The following is a 24598-nucleotide window of genomic DNA, read 5'->3' on the forward strand; positions in this document are numbered from 1 at the left end:
GTACAGGGGCGAGCCACTATCAAATTTAAGTGCGTTATGATGATGTATCAATAAACAATTGTTCGATTACACTATATTTAACACTTTCCTTCCTGTGGGCGCTAAGAGGCCTCTTAGTAATCCCATTATTGATTCGGCCAGGCCCACAATAGGGCGACCGGTTGATGAGAGACGTGGGCCAACATATCCGGTCGGATCACCCCCCCCGAAAAATTCCTGGGGATTATTCGACCTGTCTGGATTCGATCACGGGTCCTAATTTAGGGCCTATACATGAACCCATGAAGATACCATCCAATTGTCTAAAAAATTTTGTATTACAAATAAAATACGATTTAAAACAAATTAACTAATTTAAAATGTAATTATTGGGTCAATGTATCAATTATATTTTTTTGTATAGATGAGCCTAAATGATAAAAATATATATCCAACATTCCGCAGTTAAGTTTTTCAAGGAATTGGCCTGTATTTTTAATACTATATTCAGAATTGTGATATTGATTTAATTTATCCTTAAGGAATTTTTCTAAATAATGTTGTAAACGTAAATTTTAATATCTACTAATATTGTATTTTGTGTGTTTTAACTTAAAATTTAAAAATTCCTACACCCAAAATTAAACAATATTTTAGATTACAATCATTTACATTATTATTATTATTATTAGCTTTTGTTTTAAAACTTTTAAGTATTTTTTAAAACTCAACTACGTTAATTCAATCAAATAACACAAATGAAAAAATGACACACATTTACTTACGATATCCGTTATTTATCATCGGGTTAAACGAAAACCGTTGTTTGTTTTCTATTATCTACCAAAAGTATTAAATTAATAATCTGTGGGGTTGAGTTTTATGAAAACGTATAAATGTTAGTGACAAATGAAATCATTTAAGTCCTACCCCTCTCGAGATATTACACACGAATGTTTAAAAAAACAAAAGATATATATTAATATTTTAAAAGTTATTATTGGAAATTAACTGTTTTCGATTCATTTTTAAATATCCTGTTATTCAAGGTACGGTCTAAAGATGATATATATATATATATATATATGTGTTTGTGAGTATTTTATTTTAACGGTTAAAGAATATACATCTCATAGCCTGATGAATTAATATAATAATCCAATTATCACTTAAATATTCAGGCTATAATATAGCTATAATCAAATAATTAATACAAACAAATTTGGTACTAGAGGTAAGTGTTAAGTGCCATCTCTTATGTAAATTAATAATTATAATTTAATAAATAATTTAGAACTTTCTGGAAAAAAATAACTGAACCCAGGGGAGGGCCTGAACCATAGCTTCCGCTTACCATGTGATGCACTACCAATTATGCCATTCAGACCCAAACTAGCCTTCATTTCCAGAAGTATTTAAATTTTGATATAACCTTCCATGGTTATTAATGGTGCTGGTTGGAGACAACTCCTACATCAACGGCCAATGAACATCTCCTCTGCAACACTCAACCAGCTATCGCTGTCCCCAGCAAGGTATATATACATATAATACACATCTCAAAGCCCGATGAGTTAATATAATAATCCAACTATTGTTAGTTATTTTCTTCCAGAAGGTTCTAAATTATTTATTAAATTATAATTATTAATTTAGATAAGAGCTGGTGCCTAACGCTTACCTCTGGAACCAAATTTATTTGTATTAATTATTTCATTATAGCCATATTAAAGCCCAAATATTAGGCAATAGTTAAATTATTAGGTTAAAGACTAACTTCACACTCCCAACCCATTAATAAGTTTGATATTACAATTGTTTTTTAAAAAATGTTTTAAAAATAAAATAACTTGTTGCAGAAAAAATAACAAAAAAAGAAAATTCATATTTCAATCACAGAATAAATATAGTTTTTAATTTACTGATTAAACAAACAATTCTTTCAAAAGAAAAAAACGGTAAAAAAAATAAATATAAAAATTCAGGTATCCCTTGATTAATGCAGTTAATTAATCCCTCGATGCTACTGCTTATATCAAAATCATATTAATCAAATACAGTATCTATGTTAAGTAAAGATAGTTGGCAAAGCTGCATTAATTAAAACTTCTGCCACGTATATAAAATGATTTGCGCAATTAATTTTGTGCATTAATCAAATCTTGCATTAAGCAAAACTGCATTAAACAAGGAATACCTGTAAACTTCTCAAAATCATCATCTTGATTATAAAAGAAATATAAGAAAAATCTAAAAAGTTTAAAAATTAATATTTGATATTAAACTCCAAATTTTTGCAAGTTAATTTATAGACTAATATAAAGTTCAAATATCAAAACAAACTTACTGAAATCCCTAAATTTATTGGTGCGATGGTAGCTGTCCACATTTCATTATTAGAAGAGGATATTTCAGTATTTAACGTATGATTTTCTAACTGATTTGGTAGATTTGATTCATTTGAAATCTGAATTTAAAAATTTTAAGTATGTTAATTTTAATTTTAAAAACAAATATTTCTTATTAATTAATCAAAGTAAGTAATGATAATAAAATTATTTGTGATTATTTGTATTTGGTTATATTTTTCATTAAACTAGCAGATGAGCTCGAGCGAAAAGTACCAATAGTGAAGATTAAGATTATTAGATTATTTCATACTTCTAACCTTTCTACTACAGTATATTATATTATAGTATTTGATTTATATTGACAAAGGTTATCTTACGTAAGGGTTTATCACACCAAGTGCCCAATCGAACACATTTTAAAAGTTTTTTAAATTGTGTACAGTAAAGAAATAAAAAATTTTTAAAATGTGTTAAATTGGTCATTTGGTGTGATAAACTGTTATGTAAGATAACCTTTATAGTTACATAGCCGATCTTACCCGTTTTCAACGGGTGAAAAAATTAAGTCTCCCTCTTCAGATACTAATCAGAGAATTTTTAGATGGGTCTAAAGATATATTCAATTTTCTGTGAAAATGCAAAAAACCGCATCTAAAATAGTACATTACCATATACCATAGTACATAGTATGGAACATTATATTTCAAATTTAATATATGAAAGTTTTCGAATTTGAAACAAATTCAAACATTCATTCAAATTCGTTTATGTTGGATTTATTGTTTTTGGGCTACCAGAAAGGTAGAAATGATTAAATTATTTATTAATTTCCAAAATGTATACTATACATGCCACTATTTATTTTCCTTCATTATTTACACTTTACACTGACTAAAACTAACTCTCTCCTCCTCTTTCCTCCAGGAAAAGAATTTCCAAATATCACTTCTTAGTGTGCATTCTCCTGGCATATCCTAACTGTGTACCAAATTTCAAATTTCAACTCTGAATTATTTGGACTCTGCCCTTATTATTATTATGTTAGATGTAGTGGGTTATACTCAGTTGACACTGGTGGCTCTGCACTATGCTGGACCAGAGTCAATGCACAGCAACCAAAACAAGACAAAAATTAAATTAGTGTGTCAGTGTGTGTGTCTGTATTCAGAAATTTCCTAACAATATAACATGTATTCAATATAGTGGCCTTCTGGTAGTGTGTGTGTGTGTGTTTGTTTGTTTGTTTGTTTGTTTGTTTGTTTGTTTGTGTTTGTATTATACAACACCTGTATAGGAGAGTACGACAAGTACATTAAGTACCCTATCCATCCTCCACAGATGCCTTATTTCCTGGGCAAGTTCTGTGTACTTGCTGATTTTTTCAGTGAATGTGTTTTGTATATTGTGTGTTTGGAATAGCTATGTCTATAATGTATGTGATTTTATTGTGTTTGCCAACAAGTGCAACGTCTGGTCTGTTGTGGTAAATTGTTTTATCTGTGATTACAGCTCTGTCGTAATACATTTTGTGCATGTTGTTTTCCGATACTGTCTGTGGAATGTATTTGTAGTATGGTTCGTGAATATCTGATAATTTTTGTTACTTTGCAAGCTCTTGGTATATTATATTTGCTACTTGATTATGTCTATGTAAATAATCTGTCTGTGCCAAGAGCTTGCAACCAGAAGTGACGTGTTGTATAGTTTCAGGCATGATGTAACATTTTCTGCACATGTCATTTGTGAGTGTTGTATCTTTTGAGTATGTGTTTCCTGTAGTTTTTAGTATGTATGTCTTCATCCTTTATGGCAATCATGAAGCCTTCGTCTCCCCAAAGAGGCATCCCTCCGATCTAACCAGTTGTTTGACGCAGTTTTATCAACAAAATCCTGGGCCAGATCGTAAGGATGCTTCCCATGGAGTGCCTTTTGGGCCCATGATTGCTTGATGGTGTCTATGGTTTTTATATGTTGTGTCAAGTCTGTATGATGTGAACGTAAGTTTAATGGTGTGTCTGTGATGTTTCTTGTTTTTTGTAGGAAAACTTTCACAGCTAAGGTTTACTATGCCAATCAAGACTGTGTCTGCCATCTTCATGTGGAAAGATTAATCTTTCTATGGTGGATTTAAAATATTGTTATTTATGCTTAGTAAGTGTTGTTCTTGTTTTCCTTTGGAGTTGCTCAAGATCTGTGTGAGTCCAATGTTGTTTATGCTTAGTAAGTGTTCTTGTTTTCATTTGGAGTTGCTCAAGATCTGTGTGAGTCCAATGTATAACTCCAAAAGAATATGTGAGTACTAAGACAACATATGTGTTTATTGCTGTAACTGTGTGTTTTTCATTTAACTGTGTTCTGAAAATATTATTATTATTATTAACCCATCTTGATTATATTATAAGACTAGTTTCATGTTGATTATAAAAATATTCCTTGAAAACAACAAGAAAAATTTCTTATATTAACCCTCAGCAGTCATATTGGGGACCCTGGGACCCTGTTGATATTTAATTTCCCCAATACTTCTCTACTTATTGGGTTGTTCAGAAAGTAAGTTCATTTTTTTCTGCGAAAAAAACACAATATTTTTATAATAAATAAATATTTTGTTGAATTATTTATCAACCATTTTTGTCAAATATTTGTTGTCATTGTTTTTGGTAGTAGTATGATTTCACATTCATAACAGTTTTGATCATTGCTTACAAAAAACTGATCCAAGTGATTTTTGACACTGTCATTTCAAGTAAATGTCTTACAGTTAAAAAAAATTTGTATAGACCAGAACAAGTAGTAATCCGAGAGTGCTCGATCTGGCGAATATGGTCAGTGTGATAGCATGTACCATCTAAGTTATAACAGTTTCTGACGAGTTACCAAACTTGTGTGAAATTTGACATTATCATGGTAGAACATTACATCTGTTTTGTTGATCAATTCTGGCTGCCTTTTCTGTTTAATGATATTACTCAATTTGTTTACTCGATGGTAGTACACTTTCGAATCAATTGTTAAATTGTCTTGTAAAAGCTCCAAAAAAAATTTCATTAAAATCCCATCAAAGAGAGCATCTCTCTTTAAGAGCATGTGGAACACATATATTGAGCTTTGAAACAATACCAATTTGTTTCAAGTAATCATAAATGGTTCAACTTGACAAATTTAATCTCTTAGTGATTTCACGTGTTGTTATTCAACAGTTTGCTTCAATTGGTACCTTTTATTTTGTTTTCGTTGGCTTCAATTGGCCATCCAAACAACCCAATATATCAATACATGCTTTGGACATCATGCAAATTCAGTTGGTACACCTGGCATTTGAATTCCAACAGTAGCAGCTTCAGTGACCTTCAGACATTTTAGTAGTGAATAGTGAAAAACATTGGTGCACTGCCTGGGTTCCTGAGATCCAGCGTGTTCTTTATGTCAGAAAACTCTCAGATATGTTTCACTGATAATAGCATATTTTGTTGCAATTTTTGCATAAAATTTACACACTACAATAACTTTTTTCAATGATGATGAAACCATATATAAAAAATTGTCTTGAAACAAATACTTTATGCATAAGTTTACGACTCACTATCTCAGAAATTCTGAACATTAAGAATCCTCAGAAACATCCTCAGGAATTGGAAAGAAAACAACAGTGCTCATTCTGTCTAAGAGGAAGACTAAGAGAATGTGCTAGTCCTGTAGAAAGGCAATCTGTGACAAACACTGTGATGTTTTGTGTTTGGAGTTTTGAGACTGAATATCATGGGTATAGGGAACATTAGTATCCATACTGAGTTTTTTTATATTGATTGTTTAAGAAACATAATATATTATTGTTGAAAATCAGTTTTACACTTTCAACCCAATTCTAATGTAAAAAGATTAGTTATTATGAATAATAATTGAACAAATATTTCACTAATAAAATATAGTTATATTTCGAAGATATACAGTAGAGCCTCGATTATCCGATCCCCGGTTAACCGTCACCTCGGTTAACTGACCGTCCTAGCCGGCAAATTTCAAATGTCCGCTAGTGATGTGGCACTACAATATTTGGCTATGTCTTGGCTACTTTAATATTATTTTTACGTGTTTTAGCTGGCAACACTGGATCGACCATGAAAGGGAGCCAGTATTTAAACGAGGCTTAATTTTCTAATTTTTAATGATACAATAGCGACGATTATTATTTTAAAAAATTTTTGTTAGGCTTAACATCNGTCAGTGTCTGTATTCAGGAATTTCCTAAAAATATGACATGTATTCAATATAGTGGCCTTCTGTAGTGTGATGTATGTATTTCTATTCAATTGTCATGTTCCCGGACTTTTGTGTAGTGTGTGTGGTATCACACCTGTACAGGAGAGAACAACAGGTACAATAAGTACCCTGTTCATCCTCCACAGATGCCTTATTTCCTAGGCGAGTTCTGTGTACTTGCTAATTTTTTCAGTGCATGTGTTTTGTACATTGTGAGTGTTTAGAATGGCTATGTCTATAATGTATGTAATTTTATTGTGTTTGCCAACGAGTGCGATGTCTAGTCTGTTGTGGTAAATTGTTTTATCTGCAATTACAGCTCTGTTGTAGTACATTTTGTGCATGTTGTTTTCCGATACTGTCTGTGGAATGTATTTGTAGTATGGTTCGTGAATATCTGATAATTTGTGTTTCTTTGCAAGCTCTTGGTATATTATATTTGCTACTTGATTACGTCTATGTAAATAATCTGTCTGTGCCAAGAGCTTGCAACCAGAAGTGACGTGTTGTATAGTTTCAGGCACGATGTAACATTTTCTGCATGTGTTATTTGTGACTGTTGTATCTTTTGAGTATGTGTTTTCTGTAGTTTTTAGTATGTATGACTTGATCGTTTATGGCAATCATGAAGCCTTCCATCTCCCCAAAGAGGCATCCCCAAGCTAACCAGTTGTTTTAGGCAGTTTTGTCAACAAAATCCTGAACCAGGTCGTAAGGATGCCTGCTATGGAGTATCTTTCAAGCCCAAAATTGCTCAATGGTGTCTATGCTTTTTATATGTTGTGTCATGTCCATATGACGTGAACGTAAGTTTAATGGTGTACTATTTGAGTCTGCTAGAGTTACTGCTTTATGTAACTGTAATGTTTCTCGTTTCTTGTAGAAAAATTCTCGCAGTAACTGTATTTGTTTGTAGTGAAGGTTTATAATGTCAATCAGGCCACATCCACTATCTTTACGTGGAAGGATTAATCTTTCTGTGGCGAATTTAGGATGATGTTGTTTATGCTTAGTAAGCGTTGTTCTTGTTTTCCTTTGGAGTTGCTCAAGATCTGGGTGAGTCCAATGTATAACTCCAAAAGAGTATGTGAGTACTAAAATGACATATGTGTTTATTGCTTTAACTGTGTGTTTTGTGTTCTGATAATAGAATTTAACCTACTTTGGTATTCTTTGCTTTATTTGTGTATGTTCTGTTAGTTTGGCCTGTTGGAATCCTAAATACTTGTAGAACTTGCCCTCTTCCATGGATTCAATAACGTCTCCATTCCCAAGTGCGAAATCTTCTTTCTTCAGGATTCCTTTTCCTGTGTAAAGTGTTTTGCATTTGTCTAGGCCAAACTCCATTTGTATGTCCTTGGTGTATGAATGTGTGATTTGTAAGAGTTCATAAAGTTGTTTTTGTGTGGATGCATAAAGTTTCGTCATCCATATACATGAGATGTGACAGTGTAAACTGTGTTGTTTTTTCATGTCTGATATTGTAGCCATATTGCATGTTGTTTAGCATGTTGGATAATGGGTTCAGGGCTAGCCAGAACCAGAGAGGACTCAAGGCATCTCCTTGAAAAATTCCTTGCCTAATGAATATTTTGTTTGTTTAAGTGTATGGAAGTATTACTAACCTTAAGATGTAGTGTTGTTCTCCAGTGCTGCATAGAGTTTTGGAAGAATGCAATGAGTGATGGATGTATTTTGTACATGGGTAGAATATGTAGCAGCCAACTGTGTGGAATGCTGTCTAATACTTTTTCTGTAGGCTATATATGCCATGTGTATGTTTCTGTGTTGTTTGTGTGCTTGCCGTAAAATGACTGAAGCTATAAGTAACTGTTCTTTGCATCCCCTGTGATTTCTACGGCAACCTTTTTGTTGTTCTGTAAGAATGTCGTGTTCTTCAACATGTTTGTATATTTTGTTTGTGATACAGGATGTCAATAATTTGTAGAGTGTTGGAAGACATGTAATTGGTCTGTATTGTGTGGGGTCTGCCAGGCAGGCTTGTAACAGAATTGTGTTTTGTGTGTGTCTGTCTGTGATTGTATTTTCAGACCATGGTGTGTTACTACTAGTGATGTGCCGAATATCCATATCCGTATCCATATCCACTAATATCCAAGGAAAAAAAAATCCGTATCCATTACTTTTTAGCAAATCTTTAACGAATCTTTCATCTTAATGAATTTCATTACTTATATGAAATTTTAAAGATAGGTAGCAATAGCACATTCGTCATTTACTATCGTAAAATATTTCCATATTACACTACTAAACTTTTTGTCAACATTGTTTTAATTTTAATTTTAATTTAACTCAACACTCTCCAAAAACACAAACGTAATCTATGCTATCCCGTGTCACACTAGCCACAAACCAGTGTTTCCCAACATGGGGCCCATGCCCCATAGGGGGCAATTGGATTGCTAAAAAGGGCAATTCAAAAATGGACTTGTCCAGAGTTTAAGTTAACCGTATTGCCGCTGTATATGTTAGGGAGACATAAGAATTTTAGAAAGGCTTAGGTGGGGCATAGCACAAAAAATATTGGGAAACACTGCACTAAACTATTGTGGTGGTATGCTGTATTTTTGTAAATATTATTTTTAGTTTAGTTTCAGTTTCTTCTTTCTATCCTTTGTTCTATTGTTTTATCTTCTTCTAAAACTTTCTTAATTATTCCCTGTCCCTTGGGTGAAATGAGCAGTTCCTAGAAATTTGAGGAGCAAAGGTGTAAACAGGAGCCGAAAAAAAAAAAAAAAAAAAAAATGTAAAATTGGGTGAAGCATCCTCTAGTGTTCATTGCCACTGTCACAATATATTTTAAGTAAAAAATAGTAAAAAAAGTAAAATAGTAAAATAAATGAAACGACAGAAAGATTGACAGAGTTACAGAGTTAAGAAAGAAATGGCTGGACTCAGAGGTATAGCCATTTAGACAATAAGAGGAAGGAAGAATGTAGCGAGAAGGTAAGTAGATGAAGATTAAAGTAAGGGAGATAGGATAGTGGGAAGGGAAGCCCATGAGGTCTTGCATCGCATTTATTAAATTAGATCAGAATACAGATACAAATACAATTACAATGCAGAATAAGTGAATGTGGTACAATATAGCATATATACGCGACAATAATTACCGGTTTATTAGAGGACAAAAGACATTAAGCAAAAAATATTAAATAAACAGTATAAGTAAAATAAGACTATGTACAAGGCTGGCATTTAGCCAGAATTGCGCGACANTAACCAAACAGAAAAACATTTTATTCTCAATAATGAAAACAAAACACCAAAGTTCTCTTACAGAGTCAAAACCCATGAAGTTCCAGTCTCCTATAGACCTCTGGTAAATATAAAAGAATATATCTTTTATAATTTAGAACTTATTTTAAAATAAAAACTAAACACCCTTGTTAAATCCCCTTATAGCATACAGTGCACTGACTAGTTTATACAAAAACTCAAAACAATAAAGTTTGAGCTCACCTACAAAATTGCTTCCTTGGATGTACGCAGCATGTATCCATCCATTAAATGTAACAGGATATTAGCAACATTGAAAACCCAAAACTGTCAGCAATGGATCATAGATATGATAACTCTTGCATTGGAAAATAATTATTTTGTTAGCCAAAAAAGATTCTTTAGACAATGCAATGGTATCCCCATGGGCTCAATAATAAGCCCAATCCTTGCTAAATTAAGTATGTACAATATTGATCATGACGTCAATATCAAGAATATAATAGAACTGTACTGTTATGTCGACGACTGTTTTCTCATATATGATGACATCATCATACAGGCGGACCAAATCCTGGAACATGAAAATAAAATAGATACTGACATTAAATTTGAGTGGTCTACAATAATATATACTGGTTGTGAATATAACACAGACATGTGCACACAAACATCAATATCACAAAACTAATAGTCCTATTGGCAACCTTGATGTAGTTCAATATGCAATACGGATATCCCTTGTTGTCAATTCCTCAATTTTTGATACAATGGAAGCAGATTGTCTTACTTAAATCAAAGACTGTCCTTTTTTCTAGACGACCAACTCCTAATGCGGCTCGGAGTTTTCTATTGACATCTCACCTAGCTAATGTTCCCAAAGAGTCAAAAAGCAAGAGAGCACAAATTGTGAATGTTTGCAAATTTATACTTCCTGCTCACCTGAGAAAAAGTGGTACTAGGGGGAAAAACAAAAGAAATGGAAGGTTCACACGACACAGCATACAATGCAAAAAAACATGATACAGAAAAAACAAAACATTAAAGAGATATACAAAAACAGTAATAACACATAGTTGCATAGCACAACAACATAAAACTAAAGTGAAAAAAGTACTGAAAGCATGCAAGTGTAATGTAAGAGATTCTTTCACAGCAACAGTGAGAGACAATTTAAGCACACAACAGAGAGTATTTATGCAGCAAGTGCATCTTTTCACTGCATATACAGTTTAAACATAGAAGTATCATTTGAACTTTAAGTTGAATTTTTCTCAAATTTAGTGTTCACTAAATTCAAGAAATTCAAAATCTGGAATGTTCCAAAGTTAGAGTTGTTCAAAGTAAAAAGTACCACTGTATTTTGATCTACCAGTCTGACTTTAAAAAATCTAATTTAGGGTAATAATTCAAGAGCATTTTCCCATCACTCCAGCATCAAAGATGCATTACAAGAATTATAACACATAAAATGCATAGCTATAGCACACAGTTACAGCTATAAGTTAACAAACAAGCTAACACATGCAATACAGGAAAACCTGAAAACTGGAGCTGTAAATACACAACAACAAATACAGCAACAAAAACACATTACGGTTGACTTTCATTCCAGATTGAGCAGCAATTACAAAATCATAGCCAAAAAACTTAAAGCTGATTTAGCATATAAACATAACCCATTAGTATACTCTCCACTGGTAAAGCGACAATCAGCAACACCAGAACACCTGGAATATATCCCATACCACTAGTTGTTAGCAGATTTGATAGAAAGCTAACATACATAGTGTTGTGAGATAATGAATAATGTGGGTATTTACAGATTGTTATATAGGGATAAAATTTACACAACAAAATAGAATTATTTTATAAAAAATAATAAAAACAAGTTCATATATATGCTTACAATGGTGTGTGTTGACATTTGATGATAGGGAAGCCGTGTTTCCATAAAAATTTTAAAATACTGGAAATGATAAAAATAAACAGTTTATTTATTTTTAATTCTAAAATAGATAATTGACACAAAACAAAGATATAACAACTTGTTTTTATTATTTTTTATAAACTAATTCTATTCAGCAAAACTAACTCTCTTTTTATAAACAAACTCTATTCTCTTGTGTAAATCTTATACCTATATAACAATATTATAAGAATATATATATTAAATACTTGGCTTGGATGTCACACCAACAGTTAACTCAATCAAAAACTTCAGACTAAGAGGCGTTAAACTCCCATACTGTGGATGCTTCATGACCCGATCTGCCGGACCTTTAGGTAGAATGGTTTTCGTTTACCTTTTGCCCCACGACCATGTCTGCGACGAATCTTGTGTAATGATAGAGATGCTATTTCCATCCTGGAAAAATCTGGTGTATATTCTGTTCCCCTGCAGAATCCAATATCAGGACTATGCACCTATTATATAGGAGCAACTACCAGAATGCTGGCTGCTCACGTATCCGAACACCAACATTCAGTGGCACTTGGCAATTGCGACACTGAACTTTCCAAATTGTTGATACAACAACACCACATAGCACTTTGGAATCGGGTGGCAATACTCAAATGCTGTGATGAAAGAAGCTTGATATATATTTGGGAGGCCTTCCTCACAAAACTGCTCTCCCTGTTTAACTCCCCTACCCTCGACATACCGGACGTATGGATTAATTTTTACAGGCATTTAAAAAATCAACAATAATTCTACACTCATTTCCCGCACCTGAATCACATACATGTCGGACTCATAAAGAGTCCGACATGTATGTGATTCAGGGCACATACATGTCGGACTCTTTATGTGCGTCTTTTTATATGTTACATGTGTTTTATGTATTTTAAATTATGTCCCACGCTTGTACATTTAAATTTTAATGTAAACTTGCACTTATGGCTCTATTCTGATCGGCTTCTATGCTGTCTTTGATAAGGGGCATGCGTGCCAAAATTTTATACGTGTTTACAAAATGTTTTTAATTTAAAGTCTAAAATTTACTTGTTCTTAATAGCCATTATAATTGGCTCTTATGTTATGCATGTTAAGGTGCATGCGCACCAATTTTTCGAATTTACAAAAAAGGCTTCTTAATTTCAATGATCTTAATTAATAACCATTCCAATCGGGGTTTGTTTGTTTTAAAATGCATGTGCGCCAATTTTAAATGTTTTTAATTCTAAAATTTAAATCTTATTTTTAATAGTTATATCCAAAAACGACTAATATCGTTAATGCTTAAATTTAAATGTTCTGTTTGAATTCTCTATTCGATTTTGCCTGAAGACGACGTACATATTTACATTGAAAGCACTTGCAAGATTAAAATATTCTTTTAATTCTATTTAAAGACTCCTAGTCTGAAGTTTTTAATTGAATTAATGCAATTGTTGGCATGACATCCAATCCAAGTATTTAATATACCTAACAATATCAATTATATTTTTATTTAGATTATCTGAAATGTTTAGTACATGCAGTCCTTGACTTTCAGAGTTAAAACATTTCTAGAAATGCATATAAAGTCCAATGTCCAAAAGTTGTAGAGTTGTTATAAACGGAATTTCATTTCCAGAGAGCTAAAATGAAAAATTATCAAATCTGTTATTAGGGTAAGAAGGTTTTATTTTCTTTTTAGTTAATGTGTTTCAATGCCTAAAACATTAAAATATTCAAACCATAAATTAAACATAAATAGGCAACAACTTTATAAACTAATTTTTACGATGATTTTGATGTTACTGAAACCAAAACTGGTAGAAAGTTCTACTTTTCAATAGCTTTAAATTTTTATTTGTTGGCCAAAAATTGTGAATTTCTGAATTTGGTTAGTATGAAAAATGATTTAGGAGTATCAAAGTATCAAATATTGATACAAAAGAGTGAATTGTTTAAAAGTCAAAGCTTGCCTATGTTAATATATGTTATATCCCAAGTCAAATATCCTCTTATATCTAAGAAAGAGAACATTAACTTCTGAAATATACCATTATAGCCATATTCTATAGATTCAGTAATGTGACAGCAATGAAAAAATATATTTAGAATGTTTTAAACTGTGATTATGACTGAGTTAAAATTATTTTATTTATTAAATATTTTGTTTGTAATTACTATTATTTCATAATGTGGCAAAAAGTTTTGTTAATGATTTACATACATTTCTATAATTTGTGTATAATTTAAAATTTGTTTAAAGTATATGGAATATAATCATGTAAACTGCACTTCAACATTAGCATATTATAACTTAATATCTGCAGAATTTCTTAAGGTTTTACATTATGTTAATGATTTTTTAAAGAGGACCAGAGTTGAAGCATTGGTGGTATTAGCAGTGTCCCCCAAAAGCCATACTCAAAGTGGTGTATTTTTAAAATTTATAAAGCTTAAAAATTTTAAATTTAAGAAAAAAAATGATCGGATGCTGAAAAACAAGCTTAGAAGTGCTTATTGGTTTTTCCTCACTTCATTTTCATAAGGCAGCTTGAAAATTGAGATCTGATGAAAAGCACAGACTTTACAATAGCTTCTTTAATTTTGGGAACAACCAGAAGTCTGATGTTGCCAGCTTTGAGCTATAGGGATGCAAAATAACTTGTAACTTTAGGTTCTTAAACATCTTTGCTGTTTCTGTGGTGCATTATAAGAGGCAAGAGAAAGATGGTTCTTTGTGTTTTATTCTGTGAATGTTTCTTAAACGCTTGTGAAATTTTATAATAACTCATTAAATTTTCTCCCTCTTGTCTACTGCTTTGCTAATCTCTTCTTTGTACAGAATGGGAAGGATGAGTTTATGTTTAAATTTAACTGTTATACAATGATACAACACAATAGACTGAGACTTTGCATATACAGACTAGATACTTGCAGCTACCAACCAATAGTAGTTATATATTGTTTCTATTCCTACACTTTTCAGAATGCTGAATTAGGATACCTTGTACACCAATTGATCTTCATATCTTTGCAAATAATGTTTTTGTTTGTTTGTTTTGTAAAGAATATCATTTTTTCACATATTAATTTTAGTGCATAGTTTTGATTCTGTGGCTATATAAAATTAATTCAATATTATTTAAAAACATGTCAATAGAATGTTTATTAATATTTAAGAATTTAAGCGTGCACATACAAATATATATGTACAATTAATAATATACAAATTAAATGATAAATTAAAATATTTAAATCTTTATAATTATGTACATATTTGTGATTTGTTTTAAAAATTGAAAATTTTCTTGCTTCTATCTGTGCATATTAATTCTTTGTTAAACAATTTGGCTATGATTAGAATGAAATAATTAAGCATTAAAATAAACTATTGCTGAAATTTTACTACTAAAAGATAAATAATACTTATAAGACAAACATTGATAAATAATAATATATTTAATGGAGTAAGAAATTTCCAGGATATCTTAATCTGCAATTATCAGAAAAAAAGGAAAATTTAATCTTTTCTTAAAGACAAATAATGAATTCAAATATTTTTTATCAAAATAATTGATAATCTTCAAAATATTTGGTAAATTAATGCTGTAAAATAGACTTGACAGCACAATTTTCAGAAGACAATAATAAAATGGGCATTATATTAAATTGTCCTTCACTGACTTTGACAGAAGGATGCCAATTATATAATATAATTTTGTGTTTGATATAATTATGCAAAAAATTGTATGATATAATTAACATGAATGAAACTGTATATTGATTACACTTCAGAAACAAGAAAAATACTCTGTAGCTTAAAATTCTATCATTTAAAATAATTTTAAAAAAGTAAAGAAAATTATGAAAGATATTTAAAACTACAGCCATATAATATGCTTCTAAAAAAATTTTTTTTCTGTATTCATACACATGTCACAAGTCAGAACAAAGCTTTTATAGCCTTGACTACAATAGGAATTTTAAAAAAGATAAAATAATTGCCTTCTGTTTCTAAGGAATTCTAGCCAGTGCTTTTTGGGTTTTTGATACAATTTTCTGGAAGTTATTCTACAAGATTCCAACTATTTATAGTTATTAATTTTTATATTAATAATAAAATAGTATTAAATTTGAGAAAACAGTTGGGATCTTCTTTATTGATTGTTATATTTTAGAGAGTTTTAAGTCAAGGATTGCAATTAAACTGGATATGAGTTTAGTTAATTATTCAAAATGGTAGTGTGGTGGACCACTGTAGTCCACAACAAATTCTAAAAAGATGTTTACAGAGATGTCTAAATATGACTTTGCCCATTCTATTAGACTTTTATACAGTATATTATTATTTTCCTAATTATTCATTTATCGTTTATATTTATTTCTATAGAATGCTTTCTACATATACAATAAAGTTAAAGTATTGTACTGTTTCATAAGATATTAGAACTATTACTACAATCTTAGATGACTGAGAAGCATAGATTTAAACAATTATCTTAAAATTTAACAAATAAAAAGTGATTAGTTACGTATTTATTTTTTAATAAAAAATAATAACTGACTGATATTTTCTTCTCTTATGAGTCTGATAAAACATATTTTACGATGTTTGTGGTAATACTATTAAAGTTTTGGTTAGTAAAACATTTGATAATTAATAAGTTCAGTAGAGTCTCATTTTAAAATGGATTATTTCCCCATGTCCTGCCAAATAAATGTAATTTTACCTGCTTTTAGCAATTCATAACTCAGAATAACAGATTTTTCTAGCCCTATCTATTGTTAACTTCTTGCTTTTTCAACTTTTAGTTAATATTTGGGTGTTTCTAGGAATTTGTAGAGTTTGATGATGTACTTGTTACATCTTGGATATGTACAATTGAAGAATTGAGTCAGCAGGCTGATTCAATTGAGTAGGAACCTGGTGAATATTCTGGCCATGCTCCAAGTGTAGTGCTGAAATTTAACAAGGATGTTGCGTCTTTCCAAGATGTGATGACATTCCTGACGAGTGTCAGCATAAATGAACAGGCTGTACACAACATTGCTAATATCAAGCAGTTATGTTCAGTAGGCAGAGAAATGGCATCAAAACAAACCAAGATGGATGTTTTTTTTTAACAAATCATGAAGTCATTTGAAATACAAATGAGCATATGTAATTTGCCTCTTTTTGTGCTTACAGTATACAGTTTCAGTTATCTTTGTTGCGCATACATATGGCATAATGTATGACTTTGTAACATATGTATTTCTTTAGAATAAAGAATAGAGATATCAAGAGACTAAATAATTTCAAGTACAGGTATTTCTCATATGTAGGGGGTTAAAAAATAGAAATGGATATTTTCCTGGGTATGCAAGAAATCTGTGGTTTGCAATATGGATGATTTTCAGTGGCCCAAGCAATTTGTTAAAACAAGATTCTACTGTATATTAATTTCAATTTATTTCATGAATATTTTCCATATACTAATGTAATACCAGTTTTATTGCTTTATTTATAAGTAAAGTGTATGTAAGATTGGCCTCTCAGGCTAGTTTTTTCAGTCCATGAAACCTTGAGTTTCCATAATTACAAATAGCCAGTGCAATAATTCATAGTTGCAATTAATCAATAACTAGCAATGAGAGTTGATAGAAATTCATAAATTTGTAAGTTATCCAAAGCATCATACACAATATAATATATCACAATTTCATTTATATGCATCCATCCGATAGTCTTTGAAAATTGGTTTTATTGTTGAAAATGTTGAATTTTATAGCAAGTCTTATAGTGAATTCATAATTCTTTGTATTATACATATCCATATATTTATGTAAAAAAGGTCAAAATTGCATTCAAACCAGAAACCAATAGTTTCAATTTGATATCTTATGTAGTAGTACTAATCTCAAAATGAAAGCTATTTTAGCATTTGCATTTTTGGCATTAGATAAAATTAGCATTGAGTTAATTTACTTGACAGTTGCAAGGAAGATATCAAGAGAATTTTTTCTTTTGACATAGTTGCTCTTTGATCTGAGTTACTAAATTTTGAAAGACCACATTGTTCTCATTAAAAATAACAAACTGGTAATATTTTATAATAATAGTATTTTGTACCATACTTATTGCAAAAGTGAATATTAAATTTTAAATATGATGATCTTAGAATCTTCATTCTTTACTTCCATTTCTAAGATCATTATTTATGGCTTACAAAATTCTAAGTTCTATAGATAAATAGAACAATATATTGATGACCATTTTTAATGTTAGCAGTAAGTTAGACATTTTTCTTTATTAAATTATTAAAATTTAATTATTAAATTTTATTAAATTATTAAAATACTATTTAAGAATTCACAAATTTAATAAATATAATTGTTAATAAATTATATTTTTAAAATCAATTTTTGAAAACAGAATAATAAAATACATATGGAAAAAAAACAACTTGTAAAGTAAGCAAAAACAAAGTGGTACTAAGTTTTAGATTTAGAATTAAAATTTACATATCTGATAGAATGTGCAGTTGTACTAAAATAAAACAATACTATTATAATAAAAAGATTTTAGTCAGGATAGCTGTTTTAGTATATGCTTACATTAAAAACTGTTTCTAATAATGATACAGTTTACTATTAGTTATTATAATGTAAAAAAACGTTAAATGATAAAATTAGACTTGGATAAAGAATAATAATTCTCAAATATAAAACAACTATCATATTTTTTTCTTTAGTGATTAGATCAGAAACAAAGTTTTTAATGAATTTCAGAAGAAATTCCAAAATAATTTAGTAATAAAAACATTTTTTATTAATTTACATCAGATTATAAAATTATTTAAAATTTCTTAAAAGATTAATCATCTGTGCAAATAAAATGCAAATGAAAAGTTTACTTTTTTGAGTACAGTAGGGTTAAATTTGTATTTGGCAAAATTATTATTAACAGTAAATCATATGGTATCCATAATGTGTTAATTATGACATATGTAAAATATATAAATTATAATGAGCAATTATTTATTGTGACATTGTCAAAATGCCAGGCAGAAATTTTTAATCATATTTTAAATTTAAAATACAGGTAACCCCCGTATAACATGGTAGTTACGTTCCAAAAAATTGCCGTGTTATACGAAACAAAGAACTAATAAGAAAAGGAGGGTTAGGTTCCAAAAATTAAAAGACATGCTAGTGTATTTTCATAATTAAGATAAATATCTTCATTAAAATTTTTTAAGTGANGCAAATTCAGTTGGTACACCTGGCATTTGAATTCCAACAGTAGCAGCTTCAGTGACCTTCAGACATTTTAGTAGTGAATAGTGAAAAACATTGGTGCACTGCCTGGGTTCCTGAGATCCAGCGTGTTCTTTATGTCAGAAAACTCTCAGATATGTTTCACTGATAATAGCATATTTTGTTGCAATTTTTGCATAAAATTTACACACTACAATAACTTTTTTCAATGATGATGAAACCATATATAAAAAATTGTCTTGAAACAAATACTTTATGCATAAGTTTACGACTCACTATCTCAGAAATTCTGAACATTAAGAATCCTCAGAAACATCCTCAGGAATTGGAAAGAAAACAACAGTGCTCATTCTGTCTAAGAGGAAGACTAAGAGAATGTGCTAGTCCTGTAGAAAGGCAATCTGTGACAAACACTGTGATGTTTTGTGTTTGGAGTTTTGAGACTGAATATCATGGGTATAGGGAACATTAGTATCCATACTGAGTTTTTTTATATTGATTGTTTAAGAAACATAATATATTATTGTTGAAAATCAGTTTTACACTTTCAACCCAATTCTAATGTAAAAAGATTAGTTATTATGAATAATAATTGAACAAATATTTCACTAATAAAATATAGTTATATTTCGAAGATATACAGTAGAGCCTCGATTATCCGATCCCCGGTTAACCGTCACCTCGGTTAACTGACCGTCCTAGCCGGCAAATTTCAAATGTCCGCTAGTGATGTGGCACTACAATATTTGGCTATGTCTTGGCTACTTTAATATTATTTTTACGTGTTTTAGCTGGCAACACTGGATCGACCATGAAAGGGAGCCAGTATTTAAACGAGGCTTAATTTTCTAATTTTTAATGATACAATAGCGACGATTATTATTTTAAAAAATTTTTGTTACGCTTAACATCGATGAAAAGTCAATGCAAAGTAGGTTAATAGCGATATACTAATTACATGGGATATAATAATATACTACACTAATAATGGATTTTTTCATACTTTTCAGTTATCCGACTTTTCAATTATCCGACCAACCCCAGTCCCCAATTGAGTCGGATAATCGAGGCTCTACTGTACTTCTGTTTCTCATTTCACATTTTTCTCAATAATTTCTTAAGTAATTTTCACATATAATAGAGTAATTTTTATAAATTAGAATGAAAAATGACTTCATATAAAAAATTTTAAAACATGGGTCTCACAGACCCCAATGTGACTGCTACATATAATGTTGCCACAAGACTGGTTTTCACTTGGACACATCAGTTTTCAGATTCATGGTTTGAATTAATTATTAATTTGTCCAGTTTTCATAGAAATTGTGAAATTATGATGAAACAAAATAAATTTATAAAAATATTTGAAAGTATTTTATTTTAACGGTTAAAGACTTTAACATTATACCCCAATCCAAACTTTCTTATCTCTATCTTGTCCCTAGGCTAAGAGTGACCGAAAATGTACTTTTAAAATTCTAACTTGCAAATATCTCTGGCAAATATTAGGTTTGTTCCAACACCAATCCCTAACTGCTTTAAAACCGGCATGTGCATTGTTCAGTTCTTGGCTGTAAAATGACTTCGTGCATGCCTCGTACGATTTCAAATTTAAACCAGTCAGAGACTTGTAACAAACCTCTTGTGAAGTGAATGCGACAGTTTCAGTTTACAAGTTCATAATTTCTATTTTATTTCATTTTCAACAGCAAATATCCTTTCCAGAATACAGATGAAATATGTAAGGAAGCCCACTTCTTCCAGTGTGATCTATACGCAAGGAAGCCTACCCTACTACCCAACACATGCAGATCAAAACTGAGACAATGACTTAACTGTTATAACTTTTTATATGAACAAAAACGAGTTAAGTTACAATTTGCCACTTATTATATGTGTCTGCTACATATATTTCTTTTCATAAAAAACCTTTGAATACAATGTTCCAATTAACTAGGTATGATTTAATTGGAATTTGTAAATACTAGTAAGAAAAAAATCAAAATTTTATGTTGACTGATTCCTAAATATTTGTAAATACAAATTTTAAAAAATTTTATTTCTAACTAATGTAATTTAGAAACTAAAAATAATAAATAATAATTAATTGAATGCAACTAATCTTCATAATCACACAGATAAATAATAATAAAAAAAGTCAACATATTCTTGTAAAAGTTAAAACAACAGTAATATTATTGAAATTTACATTATAACATAAATGAAAGTGTCTATTTTCTAGTTAAAAACTTTCAAAACTATGTATTTTACAAAAGAAATTGCAACCAACACAAAGATTAAAAATTTCTTACAAACTTCTGAGATTCAATAGAAAATAGTTAATTCTTTTTTCTGGAAACTCACAAATTTGTTAATCAACTGGAAAAAAAGAGGTGAGGTGACACATTTGTTTGTGTGAGGTGTCCTGTGTGAACACAAGCTTTGCATAAAATAACGGGAAGAGGAAGATCATAATGTGTGGAAAAAACCAAATGCGGCTAAATGACAGAAAATTTTTAAAAATTTCTAGAGGATTCACTGTATTATAATGAGTAGCAATTTAGACTGTGTTTTTTCATATACACAGACCAAAATTTTATTGAACACTCTATCTGAAAAAAAGTTAATTCAAACCAGAGTATTTATTACATAGAGTAGAATCTGTTAGTTTGCTGATTTAAGTCAGATTCAATGGTGTGGCAGTATGCCATTTTGTATATATTAATTTAAGTATAGTTTTAGTCCTCTCCTTTGTTCTTTGTTACTTCTTGCTTCCAGAACTTTCCTTTCTAACTCTTTTCCCTTGGATGGTGATGACCAATTCTTGGAACCATGGAAAACAATGAAAGAAAAGAGGCCCTGAAGGCCAATGAGAGGAGGGAAGAACATTAATCTTTGGCCCAGACCTTGAGGTGGACAGATGTCAAATGTGGTGCAGCAAATCGCATATGTCAATGACTGGAGAATTCAAGAGTGTCTGAGAAGAAAATTGGATTTTATTGTAGTTACAATAAAAAGTGTAGCAATAGGTGCAAAGGAGAAACCTAGTGAAGACGACGACGAGATACTTTTCAGAAAAAGTTCAACATGGCATCCCACCCAAATTGTGAAGTCCAGCAAAACCCCAGGTATTTCACTCTTTACTATATTCTATTTTTTGTAAATTCTCTACTCTTCCTATCATCTCCTTTCTTCCCCTAGTTGTAAGCTAGCATATAAGTATTAGTCACAGTTTTCGGTTATCATTTATATTTCTATGTCGCAAACGATACATTTTATCATTGTCTGCTGAAATATTGTTTGAATTATAATTAACTACTGTGAAGTTGGAATCTGAAAAAAAATCAGTTATATATGCAAAGTAAAATACTTTGTTTGACCATACACTGTTGCTCAATATTATTGATACATCTTTCCTTTGTCGGTGTAAGCATATTTCATGTGAACATCACAATGGCATTAGAAGTGGGTTAACCAACTGTTCACCATTCATGAAAACACAAATCAACTTACATTAATCTTGTATAAAATAAGACCTTATTATATAGTAATGAGGCATTTTTAAACCTTTAGAACACTAAAAAACATACCTGATAAAATATCTGAAAATAAAAAATTCCTAATCTGGTATTGTAACCATCCCAAACTTGTAAAACCATCATATCTCTATTACTATAGGATCCATCATGTTGATATATCAAATTATTATTTTCCAGATCTTTTATAGAGAGCTTTGAAACTTTTTCATAACTAGGAAATTTCAAAAGTTTTCCATAATGAGGACCTAATGGAAATATTTAAAGTAAATTGTTATTCATATAATATAAAAAATAACAATAAAAAATATAACTAAAATGTAGTAAAGTGTAATATATATATATCAAAATTTAAAACTACTGATAACAAAACTAATTTGCAATTAAAATACAGGGTCAAATAACTAAAATGTAGTAAAGTGTAATATATATATATCAAAATTTAAAACTACTGATAACAAAACTAATTTGCAATTAAAATACAGGGTCAACAAAAGTCATAAAATATTTAAAAATTCATAAATAAATGAAAAAGCATTGCATTGAAGTGTGGTTTGTACTATAAGTGTTCTCATGATATGGATATTTTTGAGAGAAAATTTTTTCCTGTCAAAAACAATTGAAAAGTTGTTGATAGTTGACACAAACATGAATACAGGTATCCTTCATACAACTTGGTTTCACTCTAACACAGTTTGAAAATTGGGGATATCCCAGTACGACACAACTTCCGGTTTTGCTCTAACACAGTTTGGGAAATCTTCTGTACAAAATTTCCCAATTTTTAAGTGTAAACTCCATTATTCAATATTTTTTTTATTCAAGCAAGCATGCATGTTATCTCAAATTTGTCCATGGATTTTACAATATTGAAATTTTCAATTTGCTTTATGCCTTTCATCAGGTTTTTACTTTAATGAAAACTGATAGTAGATTTTTTTTCTTTCTTGTCCTAGCTTTCCCATCAACTGTATGTCATTGTCATTGCTTTCAAACTTTAGCCCTTAAGATGTCTCTATGTTTTGTTTTTATACATTAATCTTTGTATTTAGTAAAGTTTATTTAAACATTTTTAAGTGTTATTATTAAACTTTTTTTAACTGCAAGAGAGTATTTTCACTTCAAATTTCAAAATAGCCATATTTCAAACTAACCAAATTCCTTAATGTGTAAATCTCTAAATCCATGGCTGAGACATAAGAACAGTTACAGACTAATGGAATTTTGAACTATTAGAGTTCAAATTAACAAGGATTTCTTGTATTAGATTTTGTCTTATTGAACTTAAGCTTATTGTTTGAGACCGTCAAAAACTAGCTGTGAAGTGGGGCATTTTGTGACTTTTAATGTTTCTGTAAAACTATTTTTGTTCACATTGCAAGGTAATATTTTGCATTTGTTTGGTTAAAATAATGGAGTCATGCAATTGTAAAGAAGTATTTTTGTTTATATTTGATCATTTGTAAATTTTTCAAGTTACACATTATACTAAACTTTGTTCCATTATACTAAATGTGTTCCTAAGAATCACATTGGAATAATTTCTTAGTGACTGTATTAGAAACAGCTTTATCACTCAAAAAGTAAAACCATCAACATTAAAATTATGTAAGAAAAATATATAGCTAGAGTCAATTCATTTGGGAGGTATAGTCAAACTGACAGAGAACAAAAATTGATGCAATAGTAAAAATTACTAAGTTGATAGAAGGGAAAGTTTTGAAGTTATGACTACAGTAGACATTCATAAAGCACTGGTTGAAAAAAAGACTGGAAAAGTAAATTTGGTAAAAATGACTCTGAAAGTAAACTAAATTAATTCAGAGGACTGATAATTCATATAAAAATTTTGAAGTTTCAAATTTTACATTATAAAGCATATTTAACTACTCAATCTGGATATACATAAATAAACAACACACATATAACCAATATCTTGCAAGAAAAACAACAAAAAATCAAACTTTTTTATCCATGTTGAACAGACATTGTCAGTTAACTGAACTTTGCAATTTGAATGCAACTGTTAA

At 30.1% G+C, this 24598-nt stretch overlaps 1 protein-coding gene across 1 annotated transcript in view; it reads right to left on the bottom strand.

The window, feature by feature from the left end:
- Positions 1 to 2296: 2296 nt before the first annotated feature.
- LOC111639622 (extracellular matrix protein FRAS1-like) overlaps positions 2297 to 24598 on the bottom strand; it is a 181214-nt gene continuing 158912 nt past the window's right edge. The window contains exons 16-17 of the mRNA XM_023385519.1: positions 22623 to 22816; positions 2297 to 2446 (exon numbers count right to left, since the gene is read on the bottom strand). Of these exons, the coding sequence (XP_023241287.1) occupies positions 2312 to 2446; positions 22623 to 22816 (329 nt within the window). The 3' untranslated portion in view covers positions 2297 to 2311. The remainder of the gene's footprint in view (positions 2447 to 22622; positions 22817 to 24598) is intronic.

The sequence above is a fragment of the Centruroides sculpturatus genome, unplaced genomic scaffold (genome assembly GCF_000671375.1).
Source record: "Centruroides sculpturatus isolate CEXI.00-Female unplaced genomic scaffold, Cexi_2.0 scaffold976, whole genome shotgun sequence".
Taxonomy (NCBI): Eukaryota; Metazoa; Arthropoda; class Arachnida; order Scorpiones; family Buthidae; genus Centruroides; species Centruroides sculpturatus.